Source organism: Chiloscyllium plagiosum, chromosome 10, assembly GCF_004010195.1.
Source record: "Chiloscyllium plagiosum isolate BGI_BamShark_2017 chromosome 10, ASM401019v2, whole genome shotgun sequence".
Classification (NCBI taxonomy): domain Eukaryota; kingdom Metazoa; phylum Chordata; class Chondrichthyes; order Orectolobiformes; family Hemiscylliidae; genus Chiloscyllium; species Chiloscyllium plagiosum.
Genome location: NC_057719.1, coordinates 2468257 through 2491063, shown reverse-complemented (window position 1 = coordinate 2491063; position 22807 = coordinate 2468257). Strand labels below are relative to the sequence as shown.

At 46.1% G+C, this 22807-nt stretch overlaps 1 protein-coding gene across 4 annotated transcripts in view; it reads right to left on the bottom strand.

Moving 5' to 3' along the window:
• Positions 1 to 2195: 2195 nt before the first annotated feature.
• LOC122553337 (probable G-protein coupled receptor 132) overlaps positions 2196 to 22807 on the bottom strand; it is a 59108-nt gene continuing 38496 nt past the window's right edge. For all 4 annotated transcript variants that reach the window (XM_043696911.1, XM_043696912.1, XM_043696910.1 and 1 more), the window contains one exon: positions 2196 to 5274. In XM_043696911.1, coding sequence (XP_043552846.1) covers positions 4194 to 5225 — 1032 coding nt within the window. In that variant the 5' untranslated portion in view covers positions 5226 to 5274 and the 3' untranslated portion in view covers positions 2196 to 4193. The remainder of the gene's footprint in view (positions 5275 to 22807) is intronic.

Genomic DNA, 22807 nt, shown 5'->3' with positions numbered 1-22807 from the left:
TGGACCCATTGCCCCACAGTCAAGGGACAGTGATATAAATCAGGGCAGTGTGAGCAGATGGCTCTGAGCAGCCTTCCAAGCATATGGATCCAATGAAATTATTTCTTTTTATTTATTTATTACTTTTTGTGGGATGTGGGCATCGCTGGCTGGCCCCAGCATTTCTTACCCGCCCCTAGTTGCCCCTTGAGAAGGTGGGGGTGAGCTGCCTTCTTGAGCCACAGCAGTCCATGTGCTGTGGGTTGACCCACAATGCCCTTAGGGAGGGAATTCCAGGACTTTGACCCAGTGACAGCGAAGGAACGGTGATATATTTCCAAGTCAGGATGGTGAGGGGCTTGGAGGGGAACTTGCAGGGGGTGGTGTTCCCATGTATCTGCTGCCCTTGTCCTTCTAGATGGAAGTGGATGTGGGTTTGGAAGGTGCTGTCTGAGGATCTTTGGTGAGTTTCTGCAGTGCATCTTGTAGATGGTACACACTGCTGCTACTGAGTGTTGGTGGTGAAGGGAGTGGGTGTTTGTGGATGTGGGGCCAATTAAGTGGCTGCTTTGTCCTGGATGGTGTCAAGCTTCTTGAGTGTTGTTGGAGCTGCCCCCATCCAGGGCAAGTGGGGAGGATTCCATCACACTCCTGACTTGTGTCTTGGAGATAGTGGACACTTTGGGGAGTCAGGAGATGAGTTACTTGCTGCAGGATTCCCAGCCTCTGACCTGCTCTGGTAACCACTGTGTTTATGTGGTGAGTCCAGTTGAGTTTCTGGTCATTGATAACTCCCAGGATATTGATAGCGGGAGACTTCAGTGATGGTTACACTGTTGAATGTCAAGGGGTGGTGGTTAGATTGTGTCTTGGTGGTGATGATCTTCACCTGGCATTTGTGTGGCACAAAGTTTACTTGCCATTTGTCAGCCCAAGCCTGGGTATTGTCCAGATCTTGTTGCATTTGGACACGGACTGCTTCCTTATCTGAAGAGTTGCGAATGGCGCTGAACATTATGCAATAATCGATAAACATCCCTACTTCTGACCTTATGTTGGAGAGAAGGTCATTGATGCAGCAGCTAGAGATGGTTGGGCCTAGGACACTACCCTGAGGAACTCCTGCAGAGATGTCCTGGAGCTGAGATGACTGACCTCCAACAATCACAACCATCTTCCTATGTGTCAGGAACGACTCTAACCTAAGAGTTTGCCCCATGGCCCATGATTCTTGTGGCATCATGAGATTGTGGGGGTCTCAAAGATAATGGTTGTCATTTGGCCGTTAATCAGGAAGAGAGCAATGGTTATAAGGAAAAGGCAGGAAAGTGGAGTTGGAGGTTTATTACATCTCAATGAATGGTAGAGTATACTTGATGGGCTCAATGGCTTTCTTCTGCTCCTGCTTCTTATGGCCTTATTAATGAACATAATTGAGACTCCATCACCAGAGTCCAGGAATCCCATGACATCCCCTCTCGATCTTCCTCTGAATCAAGTGAGCTTCCAGCCTGAGGGAACGCTCCGAGGATTAACTGGGCTTGGCTAATGTGGTTCTTATTGTAATTGAGCCAGTAGTATGTGACGGTGAGTGTTGGTGAGTTTTCAATATCAGCACTTGTTTATAAGTGTGTCTGAACCTCTATGTGATCCAAGCACAGTCAACAAGAGGCAAACCGCAGTCCCTGAGACATTATCTCTGAGAGGTTGACCAGAGTACCTGAGAAGATATTTATTAAAACCCATGATAAACGATATCTCATTGCATTGCTGAATTTATATAACACTATCTACAATATGTGCTCTATCTGAATATACAGCAATAATCAATCAAGGTAGTACACTTCAGTTCAGACACTCCTCACCACACAGTATCTGATTGTGCAATTCAGTTCTTTCAGATGATCTTATCAATTTTTGTTTCCACTTTCTCATGGGGAAGGTGATGGTCCAGTGATGTTATCGCTAAACCTTTAATCCAGAGATCCAAGTAATGTTCTGGGGAGTTGGGTTCAAATTCCATTGTGGCAGATTATGGAATCTGAATTTTTTAAAATCTGGAATTAAGAGTCTAATGATGACCATGAATCCATTGTCGATTGTCGGGAAAGCCCATCTGGTTCATTAATGTCCTTTGGGGAGGGAAATTGCCATCCTTAGCTGGTCTGGCCTACATTTGACTCCAAACCCACAGCAATATGGGTGACTCTCACCTGCCATCTGGGCAATTAGGGATGGGCAATTAATGCTGCCTAGCCAGTGACACCCTTATCTTGTGAATGATTAAAAAATGTTAAGTTGACATCAATATTGTCAGAACCGACAAAGGAAATAATCAGTGCTTGTGCCAACAACTCTGAGGGTGAGATACCAAAGGTTCCATCTCAGGACAGGGACAGCACAGGGTTAGATACAGAGTAAAGCTTCCCCTACACTGTCCCCTACCAAACACTTCCAAGCAGAGACAGCATGGGGTTAGAAGCAGAGTAAAACTTCCTCTACACTGTCCCCATCAAGAGCTAAGAGATTGTTTGCCCCCTTGTTGGACAATAGAGGGCATGGGTCGCAGTCCCAAGGTTAGAGGTCATTGACCACTGAGATGAAGAGCAATTTCTTTCCTTCGTTGTTGTGAATGTTTGGAATTCTGTTTTCTAGAGAGTCATAAAAAGTTGTTACATTGAGGAAAGAGGCCCTTTGGCCCATCATGCCATGCTGATCATCAAACAGCCATCTATTCTAACCCCAGTTCCTAGCACTTGGTTTGTTACCTTGTCTGCTATGGTGTTGTATACACTTATCAAAGTACTTGTTAAATATCTTGAGGGCTCCTGAGAGTAGTGGTTGGCCCATCATTGAGTTTATTTAAGGCTGAGATAGATTCTTAATCTTTTATGGAATTCTGGTACAGCCGACAAAATTTGGGTTGCATTGACAAAGCAAAAGAGCAGTAGATGCTGGAAATCCGAAACAGAAATGGAAATGGCTGGAGGAACTCAGCAGGTCTAGCAGCGTCTGTGGAGACAGAAAACAAAGCTTACATTTCAGACCGTGACCCTTCTGCAGAACAGATTGTATGGAATGTCGGGGCAGGTTTGAGGAACTGAGTAAGAAGATCATGCTCATACCTCCTAAGACCTTACAGCCTGAGGCCCCAGAGTGACGGTATTCAGGAGGGAATTTGGGAACTGTGTGTTCATTCAAAGGGCAGGATCTGTGAACTGTGTGCATTAAATACAATTGGTGTTCACTCGATGGATAATGGCAAGTTTTAGATTTTTGCTGGCCAGCAGTGTTCAAAGATGTTGAGCTAACTCAGAGAGTTTAAATAAAGACAGCCATTGTCCCACTGAATGGCAGGCTTCGTGGCTGTTAAGAACCTTCTAGAAACTAGATGTACCCAGTGAAAAGAGCAAATCATCACCCAGTGTTCAATAACATTGCTGCACACAGCTCCCTGAAGGAAATGGCCAACCTGCACAGAATTCTGGACACTGACTATTGTAAGCAACTGGGAATTGATCCAGACTATCCCAAAGGTACAATCCTTGACATTGACTTTGCTCTTTGACTAGACTCTCAGGCAGGCTGTATTGCCTGACTATTGCTGGCATTAAGGAGTGAACAGATGGACATTGGTCAAAGTGATGTTGGAGTGGTTGGAGTCAGGCTGACTGACCCACATCACCATTGCTCATTGTCCCAGGGGCTGAAGGAAGCACGAGATTTGCTGACAGGGCACATGGTTTGCTCTGACCAATTTTGGAGTCGCACCGTCCCATGTCGATTATCGCTCCCAATGATTCCCAGTTCGATAATCCCACAGTAACAGACAAACCACTGGAAACACAGGCTATGTCCCAGTACACTGTTCACATCACTTGGAGTGGTCTCAAGACGACCTTCAGGTGAGACTGGGAGCAAGTCTCACCCCAATCTCCTTCCCAGTGTGGGCATTGGTCCTGGGTTGAGGTAGTAAGACAAGGGGTTCCAGCACATGAGCAATGCTGAGACGGAATTGCTGGGGTGCTTCCAGGCAGCATGGAACACACAGAAGACTCCACTGTTTTGTGTGCTCGCTGAAATTTGCACACCATTCCTAGCTGCCCACTAACGTGAGTCTGTTGAAGCTTACTCTGCAATCCAGTCGCGTTTAATGAGAACAAGATGATGTTAAGTGTCGGTTTGCGAAGGCAAGTTCTTAGTCCAATCTCGGGTCAGTTTTCACTGGCAATATGTTCCATTCTATACACAGATGTCCCTGAGGTCTGTCCGTTCCTCAGAATGTAACTCTCTGTCCTGTTGCTCCGGCGACTGGAGTGGTTCCTGATGGACTGGACCTCTCTGCAGAACTCCTGCCTGACACTCTCACAGGAGAACATGTAGAGAATCGGGTTGATGGCACTGTTAATGGTGCACAGGCAGAGGAAGAGGGTGGAGGCGTTGTAGATCTTTTCCTCAAACCAGCAGCTGTCCTTATACAGGGAGAAGGCGATGGCTCTGCTGAGGAGGACGAGGTGGTATGGTGCAAAGCAACCGAGGAAGATCAATATGATGGCGATAGCCAGGTACTTCACCTTGGTCTTTTCACGGATGTTGAGGCACGGGCTGGCCTGGATCCTTCGGAAGATCAGCAGGTTGGTGAGAGCCAGGATGAACAAGGGGATGCAGAAGCCCACGCTAAAACGGGCATAGTTGAACTTGGCCACGAGCGGGGGCATGGGGATAGTCTCGAAGCAGGAGTCGTTCTTCTCCTTGGCGCTCTTCACACTGGACAGGAAGAAGACTGGCAGGTGGACCATCATCACGAGGAGCCAGACGCCAATGCACACCATCACCGCTGTCCTTCGTCGACGTCGCCACTGGGACTCGATGGGGTAGAGGACGACCAAGCAGCGGTCAGTGGAAATGCAGCACAGCAGGAGGATGCTGATGTACAAGTTGTTGAAGAAGATGAAGCCAGTCAGCTGACAGGCTGTGTCGCTCTGCGTCCACTTATTGTGGTTCTTGACGTACAGGATCCACTGGGGAATGGTGCCCATGTAGAGCAGGTCAGACAGCGAGAGGGTGAACAGGTACACAGACAGGACGTTCTTCCTGCAGATCTTCACCAAGGACAGGCACAAGGTCACGAGGTTGGCAGGGGCCCCAATGGCAAGAACCAGGCTGTAGACAGTGACCAGTGGCACTGTGCCCTGGTCGTAGCTAATGTTACAGGTTAGCATCGCACCTTGGCTGCTGTTCATCATTGCAAAGGGAACCCTGGGAGCATCCTAGCCACAGACTCCCGGGAACACACTGAAAGAAAAGGAAAATCTTTACTGTAACAACCCAACATGAAATCACATTTCAACTTCCCCTTTGCGTGTGGCATTTCCCCCCTCCCCCGCCCCATAAACATCAGCCCTGAGACTGTTATAGAGGGCAGGAGGAAAAATGGTGTTAGCGTCAAACAACCAGAAACGGGTGCCGGCAGGGGAAATACACTTTACTACCTGCCAAAATAACAAGAGCTTGTCTTAATTTCTCTTATCACCATTCCTTTCCCTCCCATCAAAGCCCCTCCCCTCTCTGGGTTTCCACTCACTTCCAGACAGGGTGAAGGTTAAATCCAGGTACAGTCCAGCCCCTCAACACAATTCAGGTCTTTACTCTCTCCCTCGTACATCCCCCACTCTCCCCCTGTACATCGCCTACTCTCCCCCTGTGTTTGGATGCCCAAGGAGAGGTCACGTTCCTCATGCTACATCAGGCCTTAGTCTAAAGGACCTCATGATGAGGTAAACTGGTGGCAGGAACGGATAGAGACAGAGCAGATCCTGCTCTTGCTATCACATGACCGCCCTGCCCCATGTACCCAAAATCCTGCAGTTGGAGAAATCTCCCATAAAGGCCCAGAGCAGGATCCCAGAAAGTGATGGCCTAGTGGTATTATCACAGAACTGCTAATCCAGACCCAGACAATGCTCTGGGGATCTGAATTGAGTCAAGTGATGACCATGAATTCATTGTCGATTGTTGGAAAATGGCATCTGGGTCAGTAATGCCCTTTAGGGAAGAAATCTGCCATCCTTATCTGGTCTGGCCTACGTGTGACTCCAGACCCACAGCAGTTTAGTTGACTCCTGGATGCCCTCTGGGTGGGCAATAAGAACAAAAACAATGCAGCTTAGGAACAGGCCCTTCGACCCTCCAAGCCTGCACTGACACAACTGTCTGCCCTTACAGGATCCGTATCCCTCTATTCCCCTCCTATTCATGTATCCGACCAGGTACTTCTTGATTGCTGCTATTGTGTCTGCTTCCACCGGCTCCTCAGGCAGCATGTTCCAGGCACTCCCCACCCTTTGTGTGAAAAACCTGCCTGGCACATCTCTTTTAAACTTTCCCCCTTACACCTTGAACCCTAGTAACTGACCTTCCACTCTGGAAAAAAGACTCATACTTCCCATTCTATCTACACCATTCGCAATCTTTTAAGCTTCTATCAGGTCACCCCTCAACCTCCCGCGTTCCAGTGAAAACAAACCCAGTCTATCCAACCTTACTTCATCTCTAAAATCCCCCAGACCAGGCAACATCCTGGTAAACCTTCTCTGTGCCCTCTCCAAAACATTCACATCCTTCTGGTAGTGTGGTGACCAGAACTGGATGCAGTATTCTAAATGTGGCCTGACTAAAGTTCTATAAAGCTGCAGCATGACTTGTCTATCCTGATACCCAATGCCCCTTCCAATGAAGGCAAGCATGGCATAGGCCTTTTTTACTCCATTATCTCCCGGCACTGCCACCTTCAGTGATCTGAGGACCCGCACACCCAGATCCCTCTGCACATCAATACGCCTAAGGGTTCTGCCATTCACTGTATAATTTCCACCTGGACTTGACCATCCAAAATGCATCCTCTCACATTGGCCTAACCAGCAACACCAACATCCCATGAATGAATAATTTAAAAAAAGAGTAGATATCATTCTCAAATTGAGGGACAGTCGAACAGAACTTACCTGTGGCAGACAGTTGTCTAGGACTTTAGGATCTTCCTAAAGTGTGGTTACTTTGAGAGTTCATATTATTTATTAGGATGAAGAGAATTCTGAGCAATTGGGGCTCAAAGAATGGAAGGATATGCAACAACATGGAAATGGGATGGTCTGAGTAAGAGCCAGAGAGTCAGGGTGAATGGCGAAAGTGAATATTGCAAATGCTGGAGGTCAGAGTCTAGATTAGAGTGATTTGGACATTGTCTCTCACAGACACTCACAACCCTCCCCCACCCCAGACACACACACGCACACACACACTCCCATTCTCACACATGCACCCTTTCACAGACCTAAGACACTCTGCACACACATATACACTCTCTCTCACACTCAAAACCCCCCAACCCAGACAAACACACACACACAGACCCACATGCACACACACACATACATACATATATACGTTTGTGGGGTGAATTTCTACTTACAGAGTTACATTGTACTTTGCTCAAAAACTGCATGAATTTATGTAAGACTCTGTTATCTCACTTTTTAGATTAGAATCAGTCTAAACACGATGGCACAGACAGGGAACACAGGGGGCTAACACCTTCAATATATTATCTGGCTAACACCAATTGTTACAGTTAATCTGAGAATGCAACTTTTTAAAAAAAGTTTTGTGATTTACACATGGTATTCGAACACAATCAAGATATTTTTCAATGTATAAATTCAGTTACATCACACTGTAAACTTTTGCTATAAATTCTGTGTCTTACAATCGTATACTCCACAACCACCTGATGAAGGAGCGGCGCTCCAAAAGCTGGTGCTTTCAGTTTAACACGTTGAATTATAACCTTGGTGTTTTATGATTTTTAACTAGGTTAGAGTGGTGCTGGAAAAGCACAGCAGGTCAGGCAGCATCTGAGGAGCAGGAAAATCAACGTTTCGGGCAAAAACCCTTCATCCGGAATGATGAATGGCTGCTTTTAGCTGGGAGGAGGTTTAGCATGAGGTTCCAGAGGGATCACTGTCCAAACCCATGTTCTGCCTGATAAATATCCTTCACCTAGACCTCACTGCACACGGTACAATTTCAAAATCTGCAGCTGATGCAAAACATGGTGCTAACTGTGAGGGGAATCATACTGAGCATCAATCCTGAGGAAGGGTCACTCAACCTGAAACGTTAATACTGATCTCTCTCCACCTGCTGAGCTTTACCAGCAACTTTTGGTTTTGTTTCTGATTTATAGTATTCACAGTTCTTTCGGTTTCCAAAGATTATAGATTGTTATGGGTGGCCCAGTGGCAGACACAGTTGAATTCAGAACAGTGGGAAATGATTGACATTGATAGGAACGATGGGGCAAGACAGAATAAAACAGAGGGTACAATTCTAAAAGGAATGCAGGAACAGAGGGGCTGGGAGAGAGACTGAGAGCAAACAGACCACCACAGAGGCATTGAACCCAGCAATAAGGAGGGCAAGTCAAACGCAGGTTTGACCTCATCTGAAGGATTGTGTTCAATTCTGGCTGTCAGACTTTACAATGGAGAAAGCTTAAGGGAGGGTACAGAAAATATTCGTTATTCCACAGATAAGGAACGTCAGTTATGTTGAGAGATTAGAGAAATAAGAACTGTTATTGCTGTTGAAGAGAAATCTCTCTCAACAATTGCAAAAACCACAGAGGTTAGTATTCAGTAAGAAGAGGAAGAGGACACATTTTAAAGCTGGGTGTGACACACAACGTTAAATGTGCAAATTTCCATTTTATGTGACCCACTTAAGTAAAATTTGTTTCCACTACTCCCCCAAGTTGTCTGTGTTTGATTTCTTGAGAACACAAGGACATGAGAAATACGAGCGGGAGTAGGCCATTCAGCCCCTCAAGCCTGGCCCTGCCGTTGTACAAAATCATGGCTGATCTAGCCCAAGCCCCTACTGTCCCAGGTGCTTGTAGCTCTCAGTCTCAATTTCAAAAATCTAACTACCTCCTCGTTAAATGTTTTCCTTGATCTAACCTCCATGACTCTCTGGGCTAGAGAGTTCCAGACCATCACTACCCTCTGAGAGAAGAAATTCCTTTGCATTTCAGTTTTAAATGAGTACTGTTCTAAACAAGTCAACCCCTTCATCCCAGGAATCAGTCAAGTGAATCTCTTCTGAGCAAACCCCAATGCCAGTCTACTCTTTCTTAAAATACAGGGATCGGAACCGAAAAACCACACAGTATAACAGCAGAATCAGGCCACTCAGTCCATCATGTTTGCTCCACCATTCGATCACGTGCTCCAACTGGTACAATCCTCCAGCTGTGGCCCTACTAATCCCTGTACAATTTGTAACAATACATTTGTACCTACTCACTGCCACAACAGTACTTCCCTTTATTTAACAAATAAAGACTTCACCCTCTTTCACTTTTTGATGTATTTTTCCAGAATGTCTAATATTGTGCCCTCACTTTGGATCACCCTTCAGCTAGATCTCTGGATTGCTATTTAGCAATCAAGTCATATTCTTTTATTTCTATTTGTGGCGTAAAATCATCTACCTTGTTACAAATGTTGTGCAAATTCAGATAAAGAGCATTTAAGCCTTGAACTTCTACCATTATTTCCTATTCTGGTTCTATTTTCAATTGCAATTTTCTGTGGGTCCTTCCTAGCCCTTCCTGACACACTTTAATTAACTTTCATCTCTTCATCAGCCTGTCTCGTTTCTTGTTGATTTTTTTAAACTTCCCTTTAATTGAATCCTCCTCGGCACTAATTCGTTTAAAGTTAGGAATCACGCAACACTTGACGAAGGAGCAGCGCTTCGAAAGCTTGTGATTTCAAATAAACCTGTTGGACTATAACGTGGTGTCGTGTGGCATCTGACTTTGTCCACACCAGCACCTCCACACCCTGCCTAATTAATTTAAGGCTCTATCTCCAACCGAATTCACCAGGAGACCATCCACCATGGTTCAGACGAAGCCTGTCCCAGTGGAATAACTCTCTCTTTCCCCAGCACTGGTGCTGGTGAATCTGAACCCACTTCTCACACCAATCTTTCAGCCACACATTTAACTCTTTAAAAAAAAAACTGTGGGTTCTGGAAATCAGAAACAAAAACAGAAATTACTGGAGAAACTCAGCAGGTCTGGCAGCACCTGTGGAGAGAGAAATAGAGTTAATGTTTCAGGTCCAATGACCCTTTTTGAGAATGGTTCTACCTCTGAGTGTAGCTCCAAGCTGCTTGCAATCTCTTAGTGGAACCTCTTTGCTAATCCTACTTGTACCATTAGTACCTATGTGGATCACCACAGCTGGATCCTGCCCTTCTCAGGTTGCTCCCCAGCTCAGAAGAGATAACCTGAACCTTGCGATCAGGTTGACAATATTGACTTTGGGAGTCTCTAACCTTGCTGCAGAGGACAGTTATCTCTTCCCCTAACTATGCCATTCCCTGCTACCACTGAATAGTTCTGGGGGAGCATTCTCTGACCTATGGCAGACAGACTGGAGATTTGGAGATAAGGAAGGTGTAAAATATTCCAGGGGTCAGAGGTGTTAGCCCCTCTATGTGGCCTCTCTGTCTTCCAGACCATGGGCCCATCCAGCTCCGAGATGCCTCCAGCCTTGATGTGGAGGAACTGCCTCAATCATCTTTCCTGTCTCTGTTACAGGCAGCCCGGTGATGACGCTCAATCATCCTCGGTTCACTAATCGTAATCCCAGCAAGGCACTGGGAATGCATCCCAACAGCGAAAATGTATCAGGAAGCTATCCCAATGCAGCTACCACCCCCTTACCAGCCCTTCTCCCACCCCCTCCCACTGCCATATGGTGAGGGTGAATTCCCCAGCACAGTCTAAACAAACCCCTTCACACAATTCAGCCAGAAAGCAGCTGGACAATAAGAGAGGGATGACCTCCCCATTGGGTAATGTCAGAGCTGCTGCATCATTGCAGTTTCACGCTCAGTTTACTCACCATTAACCCACCCTTCCCCTACTCCCCCAGCTGATCCGAAACCCACTTGGCTCGACGCTTTAAAATTCAACCCCAGCTCAACCCAGCAATGATCCATTAGAAGTGTAATTACATGGGAAGAGTTGTACAAAATTAGGATAAACGTCTTCACCCAGAGAGTGGTGACCCTGTGGAATCCTCTGCCACAGAAAACAGTTGAGGCCAAAACATTGAATGTTTCCACAAAAGAGTTAGATATAGTTATAGAGTCAGACCCTTATAGAGACGGAAACTCATCCTCTTGAAGCTAAAGAGATCAAAGGATATGGGGACAAGGTGGGAACGGAGGGCTGAGTTAGCTGATCAGTCATGATCATACCGAATGGTGCAGCAGGCTTGAAGGGCCAAATGGCCTACTCCTGCTCCTATTTTTTATGTTCCTACACAATCCTTTTAGTTTTATCTCTCGGCCTAACTTTTGCCTTTTCTGAATTCCGGATGGGTCTAGATTGGGTTGGGATATCTGGTCAGCATGGACAAGTTGGACCAAAGGGTCTGTTTCCGTGCTGTACATCTCTATGACTCTATAACTGTAAATGAGTGTGTGTGAGAGGGAACCTTGACTTCATGGGACGAGGGTGTAGCATTATGTGTATTCTGAATGGCTACCTGGCCCGCCTTGTTGTACCTGACAGGCCCTGTACCTTACAAGATAGCACCAAACAGAACTACAGAACGCTACACAGCAGAGAGATCTGGAAGTCTTTGCCTATGAATCAAAAAAAAACTAGCATCCAAGTTCAGCAGGTGATAGGGAAGGCCACTGGAATGTTGGCCTTTATTTCAAAGGGAACAGAGTATTAAAATAGAGCGGTCTTGCTAAAGTTGTACAAAGCACTCGCTAGACTACAGCTAGAATATTGAGAACTTTTGTCTCCTTATTGAAGGAAAGATTTAATGTCACTGAAGGCCATCCAGAGGACAATCCCAGGCAGGGAGGGACTGCATTATGTGGAGATGTTGAGGAGGTTGGGGCCTGTGCTCATTGGAGTTTAGAAGAATGAGAGGTGACCTAATTGAAACAGACAAGTATCTTCGGGGCCTTGACAGGGGAGATGTGGAGAGGATGCATCCCCTTGTGGGGGAGTCTGGGGCCAAACGGGCATCATCTCAGAATAAGGGGTTGACATTTGAGACAGAGATGAGCTGGAATTTCTTCTGTCAGACAGTAGTGAACCTGTGATAGTCTTTACTGGTCAGGGCTGTCATGGCTGGGTCATTAAGTATATTCAAGGCTGAGACAGACAGATGTTTAATTAGGAAGGAATTAAGGGTTATGGGGAAAAGGCAGGAGGATTATCGGATCAGCCATGATCTCATTGGATGATGGAGCAGACTCGATGGGCTGAATGGTCTACGTCTGCCCTTAGTCTTAGAACATAGAACATAGAACAATACAGCACAGAACAGGCCTTTCGGCCCACGATGTTGTGCCGAACATTTGTCCTAGCTTAAGCACCCATCCATGTACCTATCCAATTGCCACTTAAAGTTCTTCTGGTCTCATACTGATATAGCCAACCCCTCGGCAATTGGTGGGTATTTTGAGATCTCAGACCTCACACCCACACTATCTCATCTGCAGTGAAAACAGGAAGGAGAGAGAGAGAGATGGAGAGATTAGATTCAACAGAATCAAGATCTTTTTGGAACAGGCTGAGATAAGGTCTGATTAAAGTTTTCAAAATCATAAGAGGTCAAGACAGAGTAAAAAGGGATTACATGTTCCTGCTCATGGAATGATTGAGAACGAGTCAAAGTAATTAGTAAAAGCAGTAAAAGTGACCAGATGACCATCTTTTCCAAGCAGTGAGTGTGAGGGTTTAGTCTGTGCTGTCTGAAGGTGTGGTGGAGGCAGGTTCATCGAGTCTTTCAAAAGGGAACGTGATGGTTGTTTGAAGGGGAAGAGTGTGTGAATGGTAGGCAGCAGAAAGCTGTAAGTGAGATGCTGCACAGACATGCTTATGCCCGAAACGTCGATTCTCCTGCTCCTTGGATGCTGCCTGACCTGCTGCGCTTTTCCAGCAACACATTTTTCATGCTGCACAGACACTATAAACCAAGTGATCTCGTTCTGCACTGTGACCATTCTGTGATATTAGGTCAAATTAAAGCAAAAATAGTAGACCAAGAATAAAGCAAGATTGCTAAAGACTGGGAAATCAAGGGTAAGCAGACGCAACTTGCATGAGTTGCATCATTACTATGGAAACATAGGCTTTAATCTGCATTACTGCAATCTCTGGTTCACAGGCTATGTCCTCACAGTTTTGAGGGCTCCCCACTGTCCAATTCTATTCTATCTGCCCACCCCTCACACCTTGTAAATCCCGAACCCACTCACTTCCTGATGATTTCACTCCCTGTTCATTATTCCATTCCAGTCAAACTCCTCCACACTAACTGGGCCACCGCCATAGTCCCATCTGATTTCCTGGTGCTTTCACCTTCAGTCACTCCTCAACATTTGCCTTTTGATTCTTGTGTTCAAAACACTCTACAGCCTCTCTCCCTCCGACCTCTGAATCACTTCAGCTCCAAGTTGCACTCAGTGTGTTCCAGAATACTGGGGATAGAAACTCTCTGTTAAATGGTGACAGAATTCTCCAATAACAGAACACCAACTTGCATATATTTGTACCGTTGTGAGTAGACTTTATTATGTATGCTCTTTTCCACTACCAGGAAGACATCTTTGTGGCCAATTGTATATTAACAAGCAAATTCTGTTGAGGGCAATGCTGACATCAAAAAAGTGAGGAGGGTAGGGAGAGAGGGGATGAAATCAAAATGGAGTTGGAAGGGGAAAACAAAGCACTGTATCTCCTGTGCTAGGCTACCTTCTCTAAAGGCTTCGAGAGCACTGATGGACACCGCATACCTCCCTCTCCAGTGACACCTGGGCTCATACATAACCACAGAAGAGAGGCAGAGAGTCAGTAGAGATGGCCCCTCCACAGCCTGCAACCTGGACCTGTTTATAGCACTTATATATCACCTTTAATGAAATACCACAAGGTGCTTCACAGGAACGTAATGAGATGAGAGTGCAGGGGACCAGAAGCTCAGTCAAAGTAATAGGTCTAAAGGCGCATCTTAAAGGAAGAGGGAATGGAGAAATGCACAGAAGGAATCCCAGAATCCGGACTTCCAAGTAATTGAATGAGCCAGAATAATTTCTTAGAGCATCATATTCTGGAGCTGACCAGAGAGCTGGTACAGACCTAGCATTATGCAACACAATCAGAATAACTGATGAACTCTTAATGAGGGGACACCTAGGTAACAGTGATTGTTTTGGACATTCAAGTTGAGGCAGAGAAGGGTCTAACATTAGCATTTTAAACTTAAATAAGGGCAGCTACATGGGCATGAAAGCAGAGTGAACTGGCAAACTAGGTTAAGAGATACATTAATAGAGACACAGAGATAGACGCACAAGGGGATATTTTAGAATACACAGAGTTGACATATTTCAACAAGGAAGAAAAATTTCAAAGGAGGACCCAGCATCCATGGTTAACTGGAACTGGTAAATCTTGAATCAAATTTTTTTTAAAAAGCAGATAGTTGCATAAAGATAAATGGCTCATCAGAAGATTGGACAGAATATAAAAAATAACAAAGAAGGAAGGAAAATTAGAATACAACACAAAGCTCGCTAGAAACGTAAAACCAGTTATTAAGAGTTTCTATTGATATTTTAAACGGATAAGAGTTCACAATAGAAGAATATGTAACATTTCAGAAATAGCTACAAATCAGGAAATGAAAGGGAGGGAATGACTCAAGAAAGTTACAATCACCAGCGAAGTGGTACTGAGCCAGTTGTTGGTGCTAGAGGCTGACAAGTAACCAGGTTCTAATGGACTTCACCCTCAAGGCCTAGAAGATGTATCTAGTGAGATAGTTGATGCATAATCTTTTATTTTCAAACTCCCTAGATTCAAGGAAATGTCGACTAGATTGGAAAATAGCAAATAGTTTATTAAAAAAGTGATGATTCAAAACAGTAGGGAAACAGAAAGCAGGAAACTAAGAGGCTTTAGGGAAGACGTTAGAATCCATCTGAAAGAGCAGAGCACCGAGAGAAGTCCGAATCAACGTAATTTTGTAAAAGGGAAATCACGTTTCACCAATTTACCGGGTCCCTGAGGAGAAAAAAACAGGCTGCAGAGAAAGTGGAACGGATGGATAGAATGTACGTAAATTTCTAGAAGGCATTTTATAAGATGCCACATCAAAGACTATTGTGGAAAATAAAAGTTTGTGATGTAGGGGTTACATACTAGCATGGATAGAAGATTGGCTACTTCAGACAGGAAGCAGAGGGTAGGCATAAAGGAGTTATTTGCTGTTTTGCAGTGAGTGGTGTACCACACAGGTAATGCTGAGGCTACAATGTCTTAAAATATATATAAAAGGCTCAGAAAAGGGATAGAAGATATAGTTGTTCAGCTTCCTGATGACACTTTTTTATGGATCAGAAATTAAGTTATGAAGAGGACATAAATGTAATAGAATGTTGAAAAACATCAAACTGTCAATTTTGACTGGAAGAATGAAATGTAAACATCTTAATGATATTTTATCTGTGTGCCCTTGTGCATAAATCACTAAAGGCTAATATGCAGGTACAACAAGTAATTAGAAAAACTAATAGAATGTATTAATTTACTGCAAGGGGAATTGAAAGGGAAGTTATGTTTCAGTTAATCAGGGCATTACTGAACGATATGCACAGTATTGTTATTTATTAAGGAAGGCTTTAGAGGCAGTTCAAAGATTTACTAGATCAATACTTTAAATTAGTGTGTTGTCTTATGACGAAAGAGTGGACTAGCTTGCATCTGTTGCAGTTTAGAACAGTAAGAGGTAACTTGATTGAAACATATAAAATCCTGAGTGGTATTGATAGGATGTTTCCTCTTGTGGGAGAATTAAGAATTAAGGGCCAATATTTCCAAATCAGGAGTCACCCACATCGAAACACAGACAATAAGAATTATTTTTCTCACAGAGGGTCAAGAATTCTTGGAATTCTCTTTCTCAAAAGGTGGTGGAATCTGAGCCTGGAGAAGGTTAAAAGCAGAGCTGGATAGCTTCTTAATAAGTGGCAATGGCGGTACAGTGGCTCAGTGGTTAGCACTACTGCCTCGTAGCATCAGAGTCCCAGGTTTAATTCCAGCCTCAGGCACATCCTCTGCGTGGGTTTCCCACAGATGCTCTGGTTTCCTCCCTCAATCCAAAGATGTGCAGGTCGGGTGAATTGGCCAGGCTAAATTGCTCATTGTGTTAGGTGCCTTAGTCAGAGGGAAATGGGTCTGGGTGGGTTACTCTTTGGAGGGTGGGTGTGGACTTGTTGGGTTGAAGGGCCTGTTTCCACACTGTAGGGAATCTAATCAAGCCTGGGGTTAACTCTGTTTCTCTCTCCACAGATGGATGCTGCCAGGCCTGTTCAATTTCTCCAGTTTTTTCTGTTTTATTTATTTCATATTTTCAGCACCCACAGTAATTTGCTTTAATTATTCTGGAGAGAAGTTGGAAACTTTTCCAAAAGCTGATAGAAGTCTGATCCTGTCTCCTATTAAATATCCAATTAATTTTAAATCTTACGATAATAGATATTTGCTGAGTGATAGTATAAAAGATCAAACAGCCAGCGTAGGTGGATGGAATTAGTAAACACATGACCCACAATCTCAGTGAATGATAGAATAAAGGTTAAAATCACCATAGGACTGCTCCCTCATTAGAGAGCGCGAAGCAGAGATAGAGACCGAGAGAGACATACAACTGGAGGTGGTTTAACTTGCGATTCATGCACGGCAGGCAACAGGAGGCTTGGGTAGGTGGGATTTTCTTGGTAATCTCAGTCAGTGTGGGAACAAACCCCCATCAGTGTCGCTAACTGAGCTAACTGGCCCCCTTACGTAGACTCGGCTCAAGAGTAGCCTCCCCCGTTCCTGATACTTCTGAGTCGCCTTCACAGTATCTCTGTAGTTTCTCCTGGTGCCCCAATCTACACACACTTCCTTCTCACAGGGCACAGAGTCTATTCCTGCAGCTCATGCGGAGAGACTGGAAAGGCAAGGATTTCTGTCTGTAATCCCACACATCCACCGATACTGTTTATTACCCTGCACGTTTCTTTTTCCTCACTAAACTAGTAAAGGTTGCTTTCTAGCACGCCGTCTTAAGTCAATAATGAGTACAATGAGTAGTTGAAAGCTGCTGCACTGTTCAATAAGACCATGGCTTTTCCTCATTCATTTGTGGGACTTGGGTGTCGCTGGCTAGGTCAACATTTACTGCCCATCCCTAGTTGCCCCTTGAGAAGGTGGGAGTGAGCTGCCTTCTTGAACCACTGCAGTCCATGTCCTGTAGGTTGATCCACAATGCCCTTAGGGAGGGAATTCCAGGATTTTGACCCAACGACTGTGAAGGAATGGCGATATATTTCCAAGTCAGGATGGTGAGTCGATCGGAGGGGAACTTGCAGAGGGTGGTGTTCCCATGTATCTGCTGCCCTTGTCCTTCTAGATGGAAGTGGCTGTGGGTTTGGAAGGTGCTGTCTGAGAATCTTTGGTGAGTTTCTGCAGTGCATCTTCTGGATAGTACCCACTGCTGCTACTGAGCGTCAGTGATGGAGGGAGTGGATGTTTGTGGATGTGGTGCCAATCAAGCGGCTGCTTTGTCCTGGATGGTGTTAAGCTTCTTGAGTGTTGCTGGAGCTCCCCCCATCCAGGGCAAGTGGGGAGTATTCCATCACACTCCTGGCTTGTGCCTTGTAGATGGTGGACAATCTTTGGGGAGTCAGGAGGTGAGTTATTCATCGCAGTATTCCCAGCCTCTGACCTGCTCGTGTAGCCACAGTGTTTATGTGGTGAGTCCAGTTGAGTTTCTGGTCAATGGTAACCCCAAGGATGCTGACAGTAGGGGATTCAGTGATGGTCATACCATTGAATGTCAAGGGGCAGTGGTTAGAGTGTCTCTTATTGGTGATGATCATAGCCTGGCATTTGTGTGATGTGAATGTTAATTGCCACTTGTCAGCCCAAGCCTGGATATTGCCCAGATCTTGTTGCATTTGAGCAGGGACTGCTTCAGTATCTGAGTGGTGCTGAACATTGTGCAATCATCGGTGAGCATTATGATGGAAGAAAGGTCATTGATGAAGCACCTGAAGGTGATTGGGTCTTGGACACTACCCCGAGGAACTCCCACACAGGTATCCTGGAACTGAGATGAGTGACCTCCAACAACCACATCCACATTCTTGGTGTGACTCCAACCAGCAGAGAGGGCTGATACCCACTGATTCCAGTTTTGCCAGGGCTCCTTGATGCTGCACGCAGGTGAATGTGGCCTTGATATCAGGAGCTGTCCCTCTCCCCTCCCGTCTGGAATCCAGCTCTTTTGTCCATGTTTGACCCAAGGCTGTAATGAGGTCAGGAGCTGAGTGGCCCTGGCAGAACCCAAACTGGGTGTCACTGAGCAGGTTATTGCTGAGCAGGTGCTGCTTGATAGCACTGTTGGTGACCCCTTCCATCACTTTCCTGATGATGGAGAGTAGACTGATGGGATGGTAATTGGATGGCTTGGATGTGTCCTGCTGTTTATATACAGGACATACCTGGGCAATTTTCCACATTGTCGGGTAGATGCGAGTGTTGTAACTGGAAGAGTTTGGCTAGGGGAGCGGTGAGTTCTGGAGCACACGTCTTCAGTACTATTGCCGAGATGTTATCAGGGCCCATAGTCTTTGCTGTATTGAGTGCCTCCAGCTGTTTCTTGATATCATGAGGAGTCAATCGAATTGGCTGGAGACTGGTATCTGTAACGCTGGAGGAGGCTGAGGTGGATCATCGACTCGGCACTTCTGACTGAAGATTGCTGTGAAAGCTTCAGCCCTATCTTTTGCCCTGATGTGCTGGGCTCCTCGATAATTGAGGAGGGGGATATTTGTGGAGCCTCCTCCTCCATTGGGTTGTTTAATCACCCACCACCATTCACAACTGGATGTGGAAGGACTGCAGAGCTTAGTTCGGATTCATTGGTTGTGGGATCACTTAGCTCTGTCTATCATTTACTGTTTATCCTGTTGGGTATGCAAGTAGTCCTGATTGGTGGTTTCCCCAGGTTGATGCCTCATCTTCAGGTATACCTGGTGCTGCTCCTGGCATGCCCTCCTGCACTCTCCACTGAACCAGGGTTGATCCCCTGCCTTGATGGTAATGGTTGAGTGGGAGATATGACTGGCCATAAGGTTACAGACTGTGCTGGAATAGAGTTCTGCTGCTGGTGATGGTCCATAGCACCTCATAGATGCCCAGTCTTGAGTTGCTAGATCGGTTTGATGTCTGTCCCACTTAGCACGGTGATAGTGCCACACAATACAATGGAGGGTATTCTCAATGTGAAGGGACTTTGTCTCCACAAGGACTGTGCGGTGGTCACTCTTACCAATACTGGCATGGACAGATTCATCTGCAGCTGGCAGATTAGCAAGGATGAGGTGAAGTATGTTTTGCCCTCTTGTTGGTTCCCTCCCCACCTGCCGCAGACTCAGTCTCGCAGTTATGTCCTTTAGGACCTGGCCAGTTCGATCAGTAATGCTGCTGCTGAGCCACTCTTGGTGATGGACATTGAAATCCTCCTCCCACAGTACATTTTGTGCCCTTTCCACCCTCAGTGCTCCCTCCAAGTGTTGTTCAACATGGAGGAGTACTGACCCATCAGCCGAGGGAGGACGGTATGTGGTAACCAGTAAGAGGTTTCCGTGCCTGTGTTTAACCTGAAGCCATGAGACTTCATGGGGTCCGGAGTCAATGTTAGGGACTCCCAGAGCACCTCCCTCCTGACTGTATCCCACTGTGCCACCACCTCTGCCGGTGGGACAGGACATGTCCAGGGATGATGATGTGGTGTTTGAGGTATTATCTATAAGGTATGATTCCATAAGAGTGGCTATGTCAGGCTGGGAGACAGCTCCCCCAGTTTCAGCACTAGCTCCCAGATGTTAGTGAGGAGTACTTTCACAGGGTCTACAGGGCTGTTTCTGTTTTTGCCGTTGTCTTTTCCAGTTCCAAGGTCGTGCCAGGTGGTCCATCCAGTTTCACCTGGGCAGTCTGAGCCAATTGTCCACATTCCTGCCTTATCCTGGAGTCACATTCCTGCCTATTCCAGAGCCACATTCCTGCCGGCCCTGGAGCATATTTCTACCTTATCCCAGAGCCACATTCCTGCCCCAGAGCCACATTCCTGCCTTACTCCAGAGCCACATTCTTGCCTTATCCCAGAGCCACATTTCTGCCTTATCCCGGAGCCATATTCCTGCCCCAGAGCCACATTCCTGCCTTGTCCCAGAGCCACATTCCTGCCCCAGAGCCACATTCCTGCCTTATCCCAGAGCCACATTCCTACCTTATCCCGGATGGTTTACTGGTTTAATCTCATCCCCACAGATACACAGTATTGTTGTCATTCACAGGCTGTGGTGTAATTGATAAGACCAACATCTGATGCCTTTCCCTAGTTGCTGTCAGGAAGGTGATGGGGGGAGCTGGTCTAAGCCCCATACCATAGTTCAGGTGAATTTGGATCAACCCTCAGTCCAATTACATTTGGAGTATTGTGCATACTCTGGTCTGCATATTTGAATGGAGAAACTGCTCGATGGATTTACAACATTGATCCCCGAATACAACGATGCAATTAAATGTTCTAATTGTCAATAAAGACTGAGCTGGGTAGAGCCCTTCTCTTTACAAAACAGAAGGCAAATGGGTAATCTAGTCTTTTAAAGTTATGAGGAAATTCGATAGTAGTATGCATAGAGAAAACATTTCCACTTCCCAAAACAACAGGCCATCATTATAAACCAAGCAGCACAGTGGTTAGCACTGCTATCCCGACACTGCGGGGACAGGCCATTTGGCCCAACAAGTACACACTGACCCCTTCCCACCCACCCAGACCCATTTCCCTCCCCTATTGCTCTACACTTCCCCCTGACTAAATATCTAACCTATACACCTATGGGCTTATCTACCCCAATGTGCACGTCTTTGGATCATGGGAGGAAACCTGAACAAACCCGCACTGACACGGAGAGTATGTGCAAACAAACCCGCACTGACACGGGGAGTATGTGTAAACAAACCCGCACTGACACGGGGAGTATGTGCAAACAAACCTGCACTGACACGGGGAGTATGTGCAAACAAACCTGCACTGACACGGGGAGTATGTGCAAACAAACCCGCACTGACACGGGGAGTATGTGCAAACAAACCCACACTGACACGGGGAGTATGTGCAAACAAACCCACACTGACCCGGGGAGTATGTGCAAACAAACCCACACTGACACGGGGAGTATGTGCAAACTCCACACAGACAGTCGCCCGAGGACGGAATCAAACCCAGGTCCCTGGCACTGTGAGGCAGCAGTGCTAACCACTGAGATACCATGCCGCCCTACAAGCAATGATGGTAATCATTCAACCAGCCTTTAATTCCACATACTCCCCGTGTCAGTGCAGGTTTGTTTGCACATACTCCCCGTGTCAGTGTGGGTTTGTTTGCACATACTCCCCGTGTCAGTGCAGGTTTGTTTGCACATACTCCCCGTGTCAGTGCGGGTTTGTTTGCACATACTCCCCGTGTCAGTGTGGGTTTGTTTGCACATACTCCCCATGTCAGTTTTGAACGAAATTCAAAACATCACCATCTGGGATTCAAATCCAGGTCTCTAGAATTGAGAAGAAGAGGTGTGGGTGGAATCTCGTGCTGAGTGTTGGCACTCAAGGGCCGCAACATCGAGGGCCGAAGGGCCTGTCCTGCTCTGTACTGTTCCATGTTCTACCAGCACAGACCTGAATGCTCTGCTTGTGTTTTTTAAAGTCTGCTTTATGAAATGATCGTGCAATTATTCCCATTTACTGTATTTACAATCTCAGCCTTAAAGTCGCAGAATGTCACTTCCCACATTCTCTGGCTCATACAGAACATCTCAATATGACAGGATGACCTTGTGAGTCGGTCTTCATTCTGTTGAGCAATAAGCAAAATGTATTTGTAACTCAAGAGAGTTAAAAAATTTTGCTTCTGACTTGCTTCCTTATTTCTGTTTTCCTGTGTTTTGCATGTTTTAATTTTGTATTATTTTAACCTTTATTCCCAAGCACACTGATTATTTGATGTGAAGTCTGTGCTCTTCTGATCTCGATGATCCCTTCACCGAAGCCTCCAAAGTGTGGCAGGGTGAGGATTAGTGACCCTCACCAGGCTCAGAGGGACATGTGTCTTGTGACAGTCCCTTCAGCTCAGTCTATCATGTTCCCTGTAAGCTTCACATGTAGCTGCTCTGATAGTCCATACACCGATCACCACATTGCACACGCAAAGACCCCACAAAGTACACAAAGCATAGTCCTGCTGTTGTTTGGGACAGTACAGTGGGATTCCTGGTGAGGGCAGATAGGTTGGACAGCTGAGCGAGCTCCCCTGAAAGTGCAGCACTCTCTTCAGAGACCCCAGTGCTCAGAGACAGGGTTCCAACTCCTCACATTCTGACTCAGCGATGAAAGAGCGCTGACCCACAGCTAACCTCAGCCCCACTTTCAGGTCCTCGGGGACCGGACTCCCCAGGACAACAGGTAGCTCAGCAGGTGGGAAGGAAGCAGTTACACGGGCCTTACAAAGTCCTGCACCCTCATATCCACCCTCTGCGAATTACGGGGGCCAGGGGGGACCTGGGGAGGGGGTGTTACTCGGGGAGGGCGGTTACTGGGCGAGGGGGAGGGGAT